Source organism: Pyricularia pennisetigena, chromosome 6, assembly GCF_004337985.1.
Source record: "Pyricularia pennisetigena strain Br36 chromosome 6, whole genome shotgun sequence".
NCBI classification, from domain to species: domain Eukaryota; kingdom Fungi; phylum Ascomycota; class Sordariomycetes; order Magnaporthales; family Pyriculariaceae; genus Pyricularia; species Pyricularia pennisetigena.
This window is the reverse complement of record NC_043744.1, coordinates 5,416,398-5,430,916: the sequence shown is the minus strand read 5'-3', so window position 1 is coordinate 5,430,916 and position 14,519 is coordinate 5,416,398. Positions and strand designations below refer to the sequence as shown.

General features: G+C 53.0%; 6 protein-coding genes across 6 annotated transcripts; 2 read left to right on the top strand and 4 right to left on the bottom strand.

Annotated features, from left to right (window-relative positions):
- Positions 1-330: 330 nt before the first annotated feature.
- PpBr36_05341 (uncharacterized protein) lies at positions 331-1,841 on the bottom strand (the record flags this gene model as incomplete). Its single annotated transcript, XM_029892497.1, has 4 exons — positions 331-429; positions 550-711; positions 843-968; positions 1,065-1,841. 4 exons carry the CDS (start codon positions 1,839-1,841, stop codon positions 331-333), a joined length of 1,164 nt encoding a protein of 387 aa, XP_029749229.1.
- Positions 1,842-2,404: 563 nt separating this feature from the next.
- Positions 2,405-4,480, bottom strand: PpBr36_05340 (uncharacterized protein; the record flags this gene model as incomplete). The annotated part of the gene is made up of 3 exons (XM_029892496.1): positions 2,405-3,967; positions 4,029-4,313; positions 4,445-4,480. The coding sequence occupies 3 exons, from the start codon at positions 4,478-4,480 to the stop codon at positions 2,405-2,407; spliced, it is 1,884 nt and encodes a 627-aa protein (XP_029749228.1).
- Positions 4,481-5,079: 599 nt separating this feature from the next.
- Positions 5,080-6,298, top strand: PpBr36_05339 (uncharacterized protein; the record flags this gene model as incomplete). Its single annotated transcript, XM_029892495.1, has 4 exons — positions 5,080-5,427; positions 5,509-5,609; positions 5,689-6,044; positions 6,114-6,298. 4 exons carry the CDS (start codon positions 5,080-5,082, stop codon positions 6,296-6,298), a joined length of 990 nt encoding a protein of 329 aa, XP_029750121.1.
- A 1,989-nt stretch (positions 6,299-8,287) lies between these two features.
- On the top strand, positions 8,288-9,806 carry PpBr36_05338 (uncharacterized protein; the record flags this gene model as incomplete). The annotated part of the gene is made up of 3 exons (XM_029892494.1): positions 8,288-8,793; positions 8,928-9,537; positions 9,671-9,806. The coding sequence occupies exons 1-3, from the start codon at positions 8,352-8,354 to the stop codon at positions 9,804-9,806; spliced, it is 1,188 nt and encodes a 395-aa protein (XP_029750122.1). The 5' UTR covers positions 8,288-8,351.
- Positions 9,807-10,141: 335 nt separating this feature from the next.
- PpBr36_05337 (uncharacterized protein) lies at positions 10,142-12,319 on the bottom strand (the record flags this gene model as incomplete). Its single annotated transcript, XM_029892493.1, has 2 exons — positions 10,142-11,047; positions 11,090-12,319. 2 exons carry the CDS (start codon positions 12,317-12,319, stop codon positions 10,142-10,144), a joined length of 2,136 nt encoding a protein of 711 aa, XP_029750117.1.
- A 449-nt stretch (positions 12,320-12,768) lies between these two features.
- Positions 12,769-14,296, bottom strand: PpBr36_05336 (uncharacterized protein; the record flags this gene model as incomplete). Its single annotated transcript, XM_029892492.1, has 4 exons — positions 12,769-13,424; positions 13,490-13,647; positions 13,715-14,160; positions 14,249-14,296. Coding segments are annotated over 4 exons (1,308 nt in total), but the record flags the coding sequence as incomplete, so codon positions are not given.
- Between the last annotated feature and the right edge of the window lie 223 nt (positions 14,297-14,519).

Below are 14,519 nucleotides of genomic sequence, written 5' to 3'. Positions count from 1 at the left end.
ATTTGATTTTTGATTTGTTGACTTTGGGCTTTTGATCATGGTGTTTGTCTTGGAGTACTCATACGCCAGTCATTTTTCTACCATCTCGTATTATGTGTAGCATCTTGACTCTTTACTTCAGTGTGTAGCGATTTACATGGCATTATGGACTGTTTACTACGGTGGAGCAACGAGTGGAATGTTGTACCCATATAGGTGTGGCGAAACAGATACGAGTGTGTTCTCCTTTGCATGGGTATTTTTGACTTGTACAAGGGAAACATCAATATATACGTAGCATCTCGCCAGATTATATCATTACACAGATAACTCCCTAGTCGCGGGGAGGTATTATTGAACATCCTCGTCTTTGCTCTTCACGGCTTGGACCTCATCAAGATTCACGCCAGCTTTTCTCCTCAGAGCGACAAAGAAAGCCTCTTTAGATTCCTATAGGCAACCAATTTCCCATGTTATCAATGTTTTGTTTCCAGGTGCATTACTCGAAAGTATTTTCAGGCGACATTAAAGAGAGTTCACAGGGAAATAGAAAATAAAAGGATCACTTACACTCCGCGAAGAATCTGGCTTTTCTCGATGGACCTTGGTAAACAGTTTCCTGAGCTGCGTCTCGAGCTCCTTGTCCGCAGATCCCTGGTAGAACTTGCAGACAAAGTGGCCGCCAGGACGGAGGGTTTCGCTGGCGAAGCGTAGGGCTGCGTGACAAAGTTCCTGTTGCCGGTAGAGATTGTAAAATTCAGGGTCAGGAAGATTTAGAAGAAGAAGAAAAAAAAGAGAACAAAGCGGGCCTCTACGGTGTCTTCGGATTGGAGGCGGGGTGCGAAAGAAAAGGGAGACTTTACCATGCTGCCTGCGTGGTCTCGAAAGGCCATGCCGCTCGTGTTCATCATCCTGTGGGGGTTGCTTAGAGTGTTATTCGAGAAGCCGGTGGTTTGGGGCCATGGTTCTGACATGTCGCTTATCACTACCTGAGGGTGGCGTTTGGTGATTAGTTCTTGATCGTTTATCCAGCATAGTGCTGTTGTTGGGGCATGATTTCGAAAAGAGCATATATGGTTACTTACATCCACCAGCTTCTTATCCTGCGTCCCCTTGGAAGCATCTTCCGACCGCGAGGAAGCAGCGTCCTGACTGCCCTCTCCATCTCCAACCGGCATGGCAGCACGCGCCACCTCCTCCTCAGCCGCAGAGTGCCTCTCCATGTCGATATAACTCTGCTTCTCCTCGACACGATCAACCGCACCGCCGTCGTCGTCTTCAGCACCAGCACCAGCAGCAGCACCACCCGCTCGCTCCCTATCCCTAACCTGCAGCCGGTGCACATCCACGACAAAGCGCTTGACCATGCCCTGCACCACAGGCGACAGGAAGTTGCCCTGGATGGTGGCGACGCCGGGCGGCGGCTGCGCGGGTATGACGTCGATGCCCAGCACGCGGCCGCCGGGTTTCGTGCGCTCCATGGCGACCTGCGACCACGACCCGGGAGCGTAGCCGAGATCGACGACGAGCTGGCCCTTTTTGAACAGCCGGTACCGCGAGTCGATCTCGATCAGCTTGAACGCCGCCCGGCTCTTGAGCCCCTGCACCTTGGCCTCACGCGCGAAGAAATCCCGCCCCTGCCGCGCCTTCCAGCGCGAGTTGGACGACGACGGTCGCGTGTGCTGCCGGGGGTGAAGGGCAGGGGCCCACGTCGACGGGGCCTGCAGGCTGATGCGGCTGGCGGAGTGCGGTGCTGCCGCCGGGAGAAGGGGCGCAACGGCGGTGCTGCGTCTCACGCAGCCCAAGAAAACTGCGCCAAGCCGGGATGCGGCCGGCGGTGTGAGACTCGTGGCTCGAAACATGGCAAGGTTTGCGAAGCCGAAGCTTCCGATGAGTCAAGTTGCAATCATAGGACGTGCAAGAGAAATTTTTAGCTGATCAAATTTGGGTAAAGTTTTGTGACTGGAGATGCTGCGCTTCCTTGGCGTCTATGTATGTATGTATGATCAATGGTACCAAGACGAGTTTTAATTGACCAGTTGAAACCTCACACTCACCCACACCTTGTTGGCCTGTGCGCATTGCTTTTCTCATCTCAAGGACTGGTTGCAACTTACATTATGTCTATAAGATGTTTACAGGAAAACAGAGCCCAAGAAAATGTTGAACATAGATAGAAAATCAAATCAACAAAATTGTTTGATTGCGTGCAAGTCATACAGAGTGCATCGAAGCTCTGCATGGTGAGCGGCAGACCAGCTCATAATTATTCATACAGAACAACCTCACCCCTTGATATCAAGAGCCTGAATTGAAAACACAAAAATTCATCGCATGGGCCCCAATCCAAAACGCCGTGATAATGCGATTTCAATAGTCCACCAAAACTCCCAAAATAAACAGGACCTATTTCACGCCAGAAAATTCACGCCAGAAAACTTGCGTTGACCCCCCTACGATCTCGCTTTAGTGGCGAAAAGGCCTTACCTGCAAAAGCGCGTGCTCCTGCAGCACCCAGTTGCACCTTGCCAACTCCCTTCCCAAGCTGAACCTTGCCCGGCTGTCTCTTAGCGACCGGCGCTGCCTCTGCATCCTCTTCGTCGTCAAATAACGTCTTTGCCGCACCGCCTAACAGCTTCCGCTTTTTCTTCTTAGGTTCTACCTCTGCTGCGGTTGTCTCTGCAACTGTTTCAGTAGTTGCCGTCTCCGTCACCGTCTTTTTCGCTGCTACCATGGTAGCCTTTGCCTTCTTCTGCGTCGGCTTCTTGGTGGTGGTTGTGGCAGCAGGGATAGCGACCGTCCTGTTCTCCTGGTCGCCGCCCTCCTCGGCCTCTTCCACCACCTTCTCGAGTGTTTGTGTCTGCTCTTCCTTTGATGTCTTGCGATGTGTTGTCAGGCATATGTTCTGGGCCGAGGGGGACTCGCGGAGAGCTACCTTGTTCGATTTTGGCCTGCCCCGTGACTTGAGCTCTGGCTTGCTCGCCACCGGTGCATCAGGCTTTTCAACCTCTGTGGGTTCTGTTGCATCCTCCTCAGACTGAACAGTCGTTTCAGCGGCTGCAGATTCCATAGACTGATGACCTGCGAATGTGTCGTCCATGACATCGTCGTCTTCTTCTTCTTCCTCTCCCGCTGCTCCACTGCCCCCGGCACTAAACTCAACTGGTCCTTCGGCGAAGCTGATGGTCTTTGTCAAGAACGGCGTGATGGAGAACGTTGACTTCTCGCCAGCGAGCGCTTCGACCCTCTTCTTAAGTGGTTTCTTGTTGCGCTTCTCCTCGATTGCTGGTGTTGCCAGGATGTCAAGCTCTTGGGCCATCTCCTCCGCGCGGCGTTTCTGTCCAGGTTGCGCCTTGGCCTTGGCCTTTGCAGCAACTGGCGCCTTGACTGTGCGATTCGCAGCGGCTTGCTTAGCTTCTTGCAACTCGGCACGACAGCTCTTGAGCTCCTGTCGTGTCTCCTTTAGCTTGGCCTTGAGCTCTGTGAATCTTTCGTCAATAAACTCGTTTTGGGCTGTCAACGCAGCCAGCTGCCTCTCGAGCTCTCTTCTGGCCTTGGCTGCCTCTGCCTGCTGCGTCTTGAGCTGTGCCTCAAACTCGTCTGCTTGTTGTCGTAGCCTATCCTCAAGCTCGGCTTCTTTGTCTGCATCCTGCTTTGCGCGCTGGGCTGCACGTTTCTCGTTGGCTAGCTTCTTCTCGAGATCTTGTATTTGCTGACGAAGCTCCTCCTCCACTTCCACTTCCTTGGTCTCATGTCTTTGGATTGCGCGCTGAGCTGCCCGCTTCTCGTTTGCGAGCTCTACCTCGAGCGTGTTGACTTGGCGTTCCAGCGCTAGCTTTTCGGCCAACATCTCGCTGTGGTTTGCCAGCTGCGACCGGAGGTGCTCCAACTCGGGCTTCAGGTTTGCAAGTTCGCGTGTCAACGCAAGCTTCTCGGAGAGCAACTTGGTCGAGTCTTGCGAAACTCCATTTAATGACTGGAGCTCAGCCTGCGCAGCAAAATTGTCAGCACACCGGGACAGTTGGCATTTACATATATTGGTCTAGTACCTTGAGGCTTGCTATCTCTCGTGTTTGAGCTTTTAGCTTCTTCTCCTGCTCCTCGCCCTTTCTTGTAGCTGCCACGAGCTTGCTGCGTGCCTCCGTGTTTTGTTTCGACAATTTGTCGTAGCGGTCCGTCTGCTGGCTCAGCTGCGCGCGGATGGTCGATACATCATCCCGCAGCATGGTAGACCGAACCCGGGTCCGCCGGACCTCTTCATCCTTGACGATTATGGTGGACTCGAGCGCCTCCCGCTGGTGCTTCATCTCGGCCTCATGTAGCGCGTCTGTCCTCTGTTGAACGGCGGACCAATTTGTTAGTCATGTTAGTTGTTTTGCAGACAGCATCCGCAAAGCAAGTTTTCACGGGATTCCTCCAGTCGCGCGCGGCGAAACAAAAGAATGAACAATCTGACATGACATACCTTGCCAGGATCGGTGTTGACGCGCTTTGCAGGCATTGTTGCTGTTGCGTCGCTGGGCGCGACGCGTAAAACCGCAATAAAACAGCGACGATATCACTGCTCAACAGACACAAAGTCCAGCATCCAATCTGTTTTCGCAGCGCGGAGACGACAGAGTGTGGCAGATGTAAGTTGGCAACCGGATGCTAGTTGTGCGCTCCCTCTGTTGGAGTGGTGGGATAATCCATACCAGGTCAACATCTTTTTGCGGAGACGAAGTGTCAACATACTTCTGGATTCGGATTAGCGCTGCCCGGCCACAGAAGATGTGGATACATGTAAGCCTTTGCTGCAACCGTCCGCCACATTTGGTGACGCATTTGGGAGGGGAACGGCAGCTTCAGCCACATGCTACTCTATGAGGGAAGACAGCTGTTCAATCTGAGTTGGATCGAGCGCGAACCTGCATAGGAGCGAAGCTACGAGATTAGTGCCACAACTCAGGTATCGGGCCAGCTGTTCTCGGTAATTGATGATTTGATTCGACAGGTCAAGTCAGGCAAACCACCCATTGGCAACTGGTCATTGCCAATTCTTTTCCTTACTGCACTTTGATTGATTCATTCGACCTCGTCCTTCATTTGAATCCCGCAAACATGAGGCTCCTTTCCTTCGTCGTCAGCTCCCTGCTGGCAGTCGGCTCACTTGCTGCCAAGAAGCCCGCCGCCGACCGCTTCCAGACTTTCCTGGCGCAGTCCCAGACCCAGAACCCTATCAAGCTCGATGATTCCTCATACAGGAAGCTCACCCGGGCCCCGAGGGACTACAGTGTGTCGATCCTGCTGACGGCCATGGACGCCCGCTACGGCTGCCAGCTGTGCCGCGAGTTCCAGCCCGAGTACGACTTGCTGGCCCGGAGCTGGCTCAAGGGCGACAAGAAGGGCGATTCGCGCGTCATCTTTGCGGTTTTGGACTTTACCGATGGCAAGGACACTTTCATGAGCGTGAGTTGCGATCCCGCTAGAGATGCGAATGGAATACCCTAGCTCCCCCTTGTCCACTGACACACTCAATCACCGATATAGCTTGGTCTGCAAACAGCCCCGGTCTTGTTCTTCTTCCCGGCTACCACCGGCCCGCACGCCGTGTCTAGCCCCGAGCCGATACGATACGACTTTAACAATGGGTAGGTTCCATTCTGTATTGGTTTGACAAACTCATGTATGTGTAGTTGTACATGGCCGACATGCTAATACATCGAACAGTGCCTTGGAGGCCGAGCAGGTACACGGCTGGCTTAGCCGCAACCTCCCCGACCGCCCGCACCCGCCCGTCAAGCGCCCGATCAACTGGATGCGCTGGATAACTGGCACCGTTTCGCTCCTTGGCGTTTCCACAGCTGCCTTCCTCGCATGGCCCTACGTCGTCCCCGTCATCACTAACCGCAACGTCTGGGCTGGCCTTACTTTGGTCTCCATTCTGGTCTTTACCAGTGGTCACATGTTCAACCACATCCGCAAGGTGCCCTACGTTTCTGGTGATGGCCGCGGTGGTATTAGTTATTTCGCCGGCGGCTTCCAGAACCAGTATGGCTTGGAGACGCAGATTGTCGCCGCTATTTGTTCGTATCCTCCACGTTTGTCTTCCCTACCTAAAGCAGCTGCTAACTTTTCTGTTTCCTGTCATTCAGATGGCATCCTGGCTTTTGCGGCGATCTCTCTCGCCGTCAAGGTTCCCCGGATAGCGGATGCCAAGACTCAGCAGGTGGCCGTGATCGTCTGGGGTGGCGTCATGCTGGCCATGTACAGCTTCTTGCTCAGCACTTTCCGCATCAAGAATGGTGGATACCCATTCTCTCTACCGCCTTTCTTCTGAGGGAATCAAGCTTTCCGTGTCGGGCCGCGATATTAACTCGGCGCGACAAGAACGCGCCCAGACAGTTGTACTCAATTCAACCGCCTTCGCCATGCAAAAACTTTCAAACGAACTAGACGTATACTGGGTAGACTGAAAAAGAAAAAAAAAAAAGGAGAGAAAAATGCATGGCGGTTTCCCTAACGATGACAGTCTCGATGGCCTGCACAGTACGTAGATCATAATCAACATATCTATGTTCAAGCCTGATGAATTGAAGAGAGCAACCATCACTCATCGCTACCTCGGAAGTGCTGGTAATCCTCGCCACATATTTGATTGACTAGGGTCTCAAACTTCACCAATGGCAGCAGTGCGATGGGCTTCGCAGTATGAACGGAATCTGTCAGGTTTGGTACGTTCACCCACCTTGAATGGTTTCCCAAACTCAGTGAAGAGCAGAAAAACATCGGCCCAGTGCACCTGGAGGTCGCGCCACCAACTCGGATTCGCCTAGGTTCACAGTCCGCTGGTTTTACTTCGCCACCACTATTCATTTTGCTATTTGTATCCGCACGTCTATATTGTTCTTCATTTTACAGGAAGTCTCGCGCCTAAGTGCTGGAAATGCCCTCAAGTTACAACAACAATCAAGTATCTTCCGGCAGCGCTTACCGGCCGACCTCCCAAAGACTTGGCTTTAGCCGAGCCCGGGCCGACTTTGAGTTTGGATATGTGCTCATGTTTTACACGACCATTGCTTTGAATGCTGGTGTAACGAGCTTTTTTGGGGGGGTACCGCTCTGTTGATCTGATAATATATGTCGGCTAATATTATGCCCTCATATACACAGATTAAAATGCGGCACAGGGCCACACCATACAGCATGGTCCCTTTGAGATTATGTCTACCGACCCAAAGAAAAGATGCGGTGTAGCATACTTTGCAACTTTGTATGGCCGGAACATCAATCACGACATGGAGAGTGTGCATTTGTGACCAAGGACACCCCGCAATACTATCCCGAGGCGCAGGGTCGAGATCTCAATAGTAGCAATCAATCGTTAATATCCGGCCAAACCAAATCTACGCGGTCATCGCATAAAGTAACCCGTACCCGGCTGGTGAGTGAATAGTCAAAAGATATTTCTGCATTCAGACTTTGCACCATGTGCGCCTGTGGAGTCTTCGTCCTCCGCATAGGCAGAAATGAGCTTCATAAAGGTCCTACCCAGGAGTAGACGGGATGTGAGAAGCTATACGGAGTCGGGAACAAAGTTACATTTCAATGAGAATCTCTCCGCGCCAACCAAAGATCAGCGGCCACACCTTGTGTTGGAAGCAGTGCCGGTGGCAACCCTCCCTCAACCAATTAGTGCCGTGCTGCGCAGAGACGGCTCATCCCCCGGAACTTTTTTATTGCTTAGCTATGGAGGATTTTCTCGGCTGCAAGGGTTATATCTCCCGATGCAGTTAGTCTTGCTGTCTGGCTTGCATGACACCTCAATATTCAAAGTATTATACCCAGCCTCTCTTGGCACGGGATGCTTTCTCCTTGTCAAAGGGGATCACTTCCTCTTCCTGAAATGCAACTCTATATGGCCATCGTCAGATATTATATTCGCAACCCTAATTTGGAACCCTCGCTCGGAGGGCGCGAGCCCGAGCACTCATTGCCGCCTCGGGCCTCGTTCCCTTATTATGTCTTACGCCATGAGGATGCGGTTATTAGTGGCAACCTTGCCTTGGAGGCGATCCGTGAGCTGTGACTGGCGAAGGACTTCGGAAGGAACAAGGCCAGGTCTGTTGTAGAGACTGGGAATGGCATGAGCCGTACTGCGCTCGTTCTTGACAATCTATCACCACATGGTATCCAAGATCGCTTCCAGAAACTTTGGTCGGTCTTTTAATTGTTTGTATAAATACCCCGACAGCCACTCCTCAAACCACTTTCGAGATGGCTTTTCTAAGCATCCACGCTGTTTGCTACTTTACCCAATCTCAAACCAGTCATCTGTGGATCGGGATATCTTTGGCAAAAAGAAAATCACACACTCACGCAACTCACTAACCATGAAGTTCTGCCACTCTGCCCTGCTGGCCCTCGTCGGCACAGCCCTGGCCAGTCCGTCCAGGACCGTGAAGAGCGAGCCCCGGCAGGCGGCCGCCGGCTGCTCGTCTGCCGTCACGCTCGACGCCAGCACCAACGTCTTCTCCAAGTACACGCTGCACCCCAACAGCTTCTACCGCGCAGAAGTCGAGGCGGCCGCCGAGGCCATCTCGGACTCGACGCTCAAGGCGCAGGCCCTCAAGGTCGCCGACGTCGGCAGCTTCCTGTGGATCGACACCATCTCGGCCATTAGCCGCATCGAGCCGGCAGTCGCGGACCAGCCCTGCAACAATATCCTCGGTCTCGTCATCTATGATCTGCCCGGCCGCGACTGCGCCGCCAAGGCCTCCAACGGTGAACTCAAGGTCGGCGAGCTGGCCAAGTACAAGTCTCAGTATATTGACCGTGAGTCTCTTCTTTTCTTTTAATTCATAGTTTTTGTTTTCTCTTTCAGAAAGAATGACAACAACAACAACAACAACAAAGAGAACACTACAGAAGTAACATATACTAACGATTCCATCTTCCCTCCACAAAAGCCATCGCCGCCCTGCTCAAAAAGTACTCCAACCACGCCTTTGCCCTGCTCATCGAACCCGACTCTCTGCCCAACCTGGTGACCAACATCGACGAGTCAGCCTGCCAGCAGTCGGCGGCGGGCTACCGCGACGGCGTGGCCTACGCGCTCAAGACGCTCAACCTGCCCAACGTGGTCATGTACATTGACGCGGGCCACGGCGGCTGGCTCGGGTGGAACGACAACCTCAAGCCGGGCGCCGAGGAGCTGGCCCGGGCGTACAAGGCGGCCGGGAGTCCGCGGCAGCTCCGCGGCTTCGCCACAAACGTCGCCGGCTGGAACGCGTGGGACCTGACGCCCGGCGAGTTCTCGTCCGCCTCGGACGCGCAGTGGAACAAGTGCCAGAACGAAAAGACGTACGTCGAGACCTTTGGCCCGCTGCTCAAGAACGCCGGCATGCCCAACCATGCCATCGTCGACGTCGGCCGCAACGCCGTCCAGGGCCTGCGCGAGGAGTGGGGCCACTGGTGCAACGTCAACGGCGCTGGCTTCGGCGTCAGGCCTACCGCCTCGACCGGCAGCTCGCTCACTGATGCCTTCGTTTGGGTCAAGCCTGGTGGCGAGTCTGATGGGTACGTCTTTTTTCTTTTTTTTTTTTTTTTTTCTCTTTCTCGTCTTTGCTCCTGCTCGACGAAGCAGAACTAACGAAAAAGAAAAAAAAAAATTCATGACCCCGTTGCTAACAATTTCCCTCTCCGCTTTTAGTACTTCCGACACGAGCGCCACCCGCTACGACAGCTTCTGCGGCATGTCCGATGCCTACAAGCCGTCGCCCGAGGCCGGTCAGTGGAACCAGGACTACTTTGAGATGCTTCTCAGGAACGCCAAGCCCCAGTTCTAAGAAAAAGGCTTCTTGTATGGAATTCCTCTTGACCCTGCTGCGGTCAGTTTTTACCCCCTTGGAGAAAAAACGCCGGCCTTTTTGGCCTTTTGTCATATCACTCGCTTTCGATAGCTTGAATCAATATGTTCTTCCTTCTTGTGCTTCAGTTGTACATACATCGCTAGTTTATACACGGACTGACAGATCTTTTCGCCACTGCGACTTTTGTCTTTTCTTCAACTTGATGCACTTAGTTAGTACTGTATAATCATATCGTGAGGTAAACGATATTGAGGTTTTAGGTTTTGCACCTTAGGTTTCCATTCATTGCTTATTCGACAATCCGATCCATACTAGCCAATAAGTCGTTCCTGACTGCCATGCATCCGTGGGGCCATGTCCACTAGCTCAATATCTTCAAGAACCTCGTTATCGCCCCGCCTCTTGCGACCAGTGTCACCATCCAACCTCGCCCCTAAAGGCAAGGGCGGGAGGGGCTTGTCGGGCCTGGTGCCGCCCTCACCCCCAATTTCGTTGGCAAGTTGATAGTAGAGAGCAGTGCGCTCCCAGAGGGCAGCGCGATTGAGGTGCTTGACACGCTCGTCGATGAGCCTGTTCTTGCGCCTGATCTCGGTCCAGCGTGTCATGGCGCCAAGTTCGAGCAGACTGACCCAGCGGCGGACGCCCGTGGGATGCCCGACCAACAAAGCGCGCCGCAGGCTCTCGGCATCTCGGCACGCTCTGGCCACCTGCTCCGTGCTGGCGGACGACGGGCGTCGGCTGCACAACTCCTGAACCGCCGCTAGCTTGCGGAGCTCTTCCTCGGCCATCTTGGGTACAATCTGCACCTGCTTGAAGCGGAAGAGGGCCGACGAGAGGAGCAGCGTCAGGAACGCCAGGATGGCGGCCATGGTTCCCGTCGCAATGCGCTGGCCCATGTTGCGCTGCAGCATCCCTCCGAGGCCGGTCGACCCCGCGGCTAGAATGTAGCCCAGGCTATGCACAGCGCCAAAACCGGCAGACACGCGTGGAAAGGAGGAGTAGTTGGAAGACTGTGGGCCCGTCATCCCTGGTTGGAGGTCAGAACAATCGAACGTCTCCATGATGAGGCCGTTGCATTCCGACACTGCGAGGCAGGACAGAAACCCAAAGACGGCGGCAAAGACCACCGGGATCGCAACAGGTGTGGGCCTGCCGCTTGATGACAGCGTATATGCAACCCCGACGAGAGGCAACAGCATGGCAAAGACAAGGCGGCGCTAAAAGTGCGATGTCATTGTCAGGCGTTTTTGTTTGCCAACCATCTGCGTCGGGTCTGGGTGAAAGCCCGGTAAGAGCGCGCGATGTACGCGAACCAAGAAGCTATCCTTTTGGAAAAAGATGCCAACAAAAGCACCAAGGGCCATCGTTGCTACGCATGCGCCAACCGAAGAAGCTCTCATGCGGTAGTATTTTGATGTCAAAGATCCGAGTAACAATATGATGAGGACGAACTGGGCATAAATCCAAGCTGAGTAGAGTGCTAGGATAGCGAACCCTGGCTGCCTGATCATTTCGAGAGACAGCTTCAGGCCGTGGTACGCCTCTTGCCCCCACCATTTGGGCCCAGACTGTGTACGGTGAAGTTTGACCTCTCCACGACCTATCCGCTGCCATATCTGAGTTCCCGAACGGACCTGTGCCACAGACCTTCGAAATGGTGACGGCCTTGTCTCCGGCGCCATGATGTTGAGGAATAAGACGGCAGAGATCATTATGATTCCAAGATAGAAGCCCAGCGAAGGGTTGGTATTGTCGATTATGACCGCACCGAGAAGGAACCCAATGGCAAGTGAGCCCATCCAGCACCACGTCCAGATCCCCAGCCACACACCCGGTCCGCCACCATGTCTTCGAACATCATCGCCCGATACGGTCTCTTGGTGTGGCCTGGCGCTCATCAAAGATGCACCGTATACGTCGGTCAGTATCGAGTGGAAGTTCATGCTCGCAAACCCCAGAACCAGCCCCATCAAGGCTCGGGATCCTAGCAACCACCAGCGCCAGCTGCTCGTAGACGGGCTTCTTGGCTCTGATACAGCCACAGCCTGGGGAAAGAGTAATGGCATTGCGAGAGTCAAACCCCCAAGGATGTATGGCTTTCGTCCGTGCATCAGGGGTAGAGGCCAGCATAAAAGGCTTGGAATGGCTAGGGCGATGAAAAAGACCACGTTGCCGAGAATCGCATGGTGGTCGAGATCGGCGATGTAGTACTGGATGGAGGGAACAAGGCCAGCGTAGAGACCTGTGAGGATACCAATCAGTGCAGTTGAGATGCATGCAACTGCGGATACGATGCGTTTCCGTTGAGCCGACCAATTTCGAGCGAGATCCTCGGCACGGTGGGATCGGGCGAGGTCAACTCCCCGGTCACCTGTGAGTGTGACGTGAGACCGACCACGGAGGCTGATGTGACGGTCTTTGGACTGTCGAGAACTGCGATCATGGCGTTCAGCAGACTGGTCAAAGGTTGCAGGATCGTTCTGACTCATTTTGTCCGTAGGAGGAGCGAAGAGGCGAAGGGCTGGTATTAATAGGATACGTTGTGATGATAAGTCGGCAAGACAGAAAGAATGTAGTATCGGAGGGAATATGAATGTTGCAGTGAGAAATTTCAAGATCAAGTCGAAAGAGATGGGCAAAAAGTCAGCGCAAAGCTCCGGGCAGCTAGCTGATCGCAAGGCAAAACACTGGTCGTTCGTTGAATGCCTACCTACTTGGTACGAATGGCAAGAGCGACTTCTCCATGGTAATTAATGCACTAACTTGTGCAAATACGAGGCAGGCGTCAACCAAATGTCCACAACTGGCAAATAATGGCCACGCAAAAATAGTCAACGGCTCAAGTGCTTGTGAGTCAAAGTGCCAACCTGGATCTAGAATAATATCCTTTCAAGCTGTTTTCAAAGTCTTCCCCTTAAAGCTTCAGCAAATATGTTGTTCATTTCGAGAAAAACTTGGTAATCTTCTGCGTTCCTGCAGGATCTACTTTCCCCTTAGTAGGACTCCTCTTGCCGCTGTTGCTGGTCGCGCTGATGGTCTTTCGAGGCGTCGGCGCCGTCGACTTTTTGGTTGGCGATGATGATTGTATCTTGGCTTGCTTTTTCGGTGGTGGTGGTTCTTCGTCAGGATTCAAAGGACCGACGTCAGCAGGTCGCTTGACTGGTGTTTTTGCGTTCTTCGGCGATGAATCTTTCTCATTTTCCAGCTCGCTCGCTTTTGTTTGAGGTGCCTTGTCCTTTATCCTTGCATCGGCTGCCCCTTTGGTAACATCCTTCTTTGCGCCAGAGGCGTTGGCGAAGAAGTTGGCAATGTTGTTTTTGTTTTCCTTGCTCGCCACTGGCACAATAAATGATGACGAGTTGTTTCCAACCTTGTTGACATCTTTGCTGACAGCATATATCTCCAACTCGCCATCCCACGGTTTGAGAATAGATTGCAGCTCCTCGGTCCATTCATGCTTCTTTGGATCCAACCAGGTGGCGAGGTCATCAGACGCAGGTTCCAATATCACAGGCATCCTGTCGTGCAGGAATTTGAGTGCCTTGTTGGAGTCGGTTGTGATGATCGTATATGTGTAGTGTTTTCGGTCATCGTCTTTGCATATTTTGTCAATAACAGCAGTGTGAAAATGTTAAGAAAGAAGACGGTCTTGAACTCACTCTCGTATTTGACACAGTCCCAAAGACCTGCTAAAAGTAGCAGGCCTCCATCTTTTCGTTTGATATAGTACGGTACCCGTTCTTTTGGCCCAACTTTCAGCCATTCGTAAAAGCCCTCGGCAATAACGATGCATCGTTTTCGCGCTTTCATAGTGTTCCTGATGACATGGTCAAGTCCGTCGTCAACTTGGGTCTTACTGAAAACATCCAAGTTTTGCTACATACCACATCCCACCATTAACCGCCAAGGAGTCATCCCGGCAGTTGATCGTCTTCATCATGGAAGAGTAGTCGGGATTCCGTTTTGTCCAGAAAGGGATCAGGCCCCATTTCATGGCTTGGAGCTTGTAGTGAGGCTCACTAGTCCATTCATGGCGCTCATCCTCGCTACCTTGTTTGTCATCGCCGTCACCTTTCCTCGGACCCGCGCCCCAATCGGGCGCATCAGCCCTGTAGACGACACCATAGTAGCCCGGCGCAAAGTTGTACGACTGCCGGGGTTGGCCTTGGCTAGGTGCTGATGTGGGTGCGGGTGTGGGTGCGGATGCAGGTGCGGAGTTGTTGTCATTTTCACCGCCAGCACCATCGCCAATCTCGTAGATGTGATCCTCTGGGTCTTCCCAGACCGGCATGTTGTTGGCACGAAGCCTCTGCCGGATCTGGTCTGGCCGCTATGGAGATGTGGGTCAGGTCAGTATTGATGATTAGGTGGATTAAATGAGAATTGTCACACAGAGTACAGATACGGGAGGAGTTTACCAGAGCTAGTGCATATCTCCCACACATCTGGTCAGATTTCGCGGATGACTAGTTGAATTTTGACAATCATTTCAGTTTAGGCAGTGTTGAAAAGGTGAAAGCCCGCTCCGTGTTTGGTGTCAATGACGTGATGTTCTATGCTTCGCCAACTGATCGCGCTGTCACGTGATTCAGATTGGCAATTCAGCGCTTGCGTGCCGCCTGTCCTTTGTTGCTCTTCAGGTTTGATTTTACTGAGCGTGGGCCTATACTTGCCTGGCCCTTTACTGTT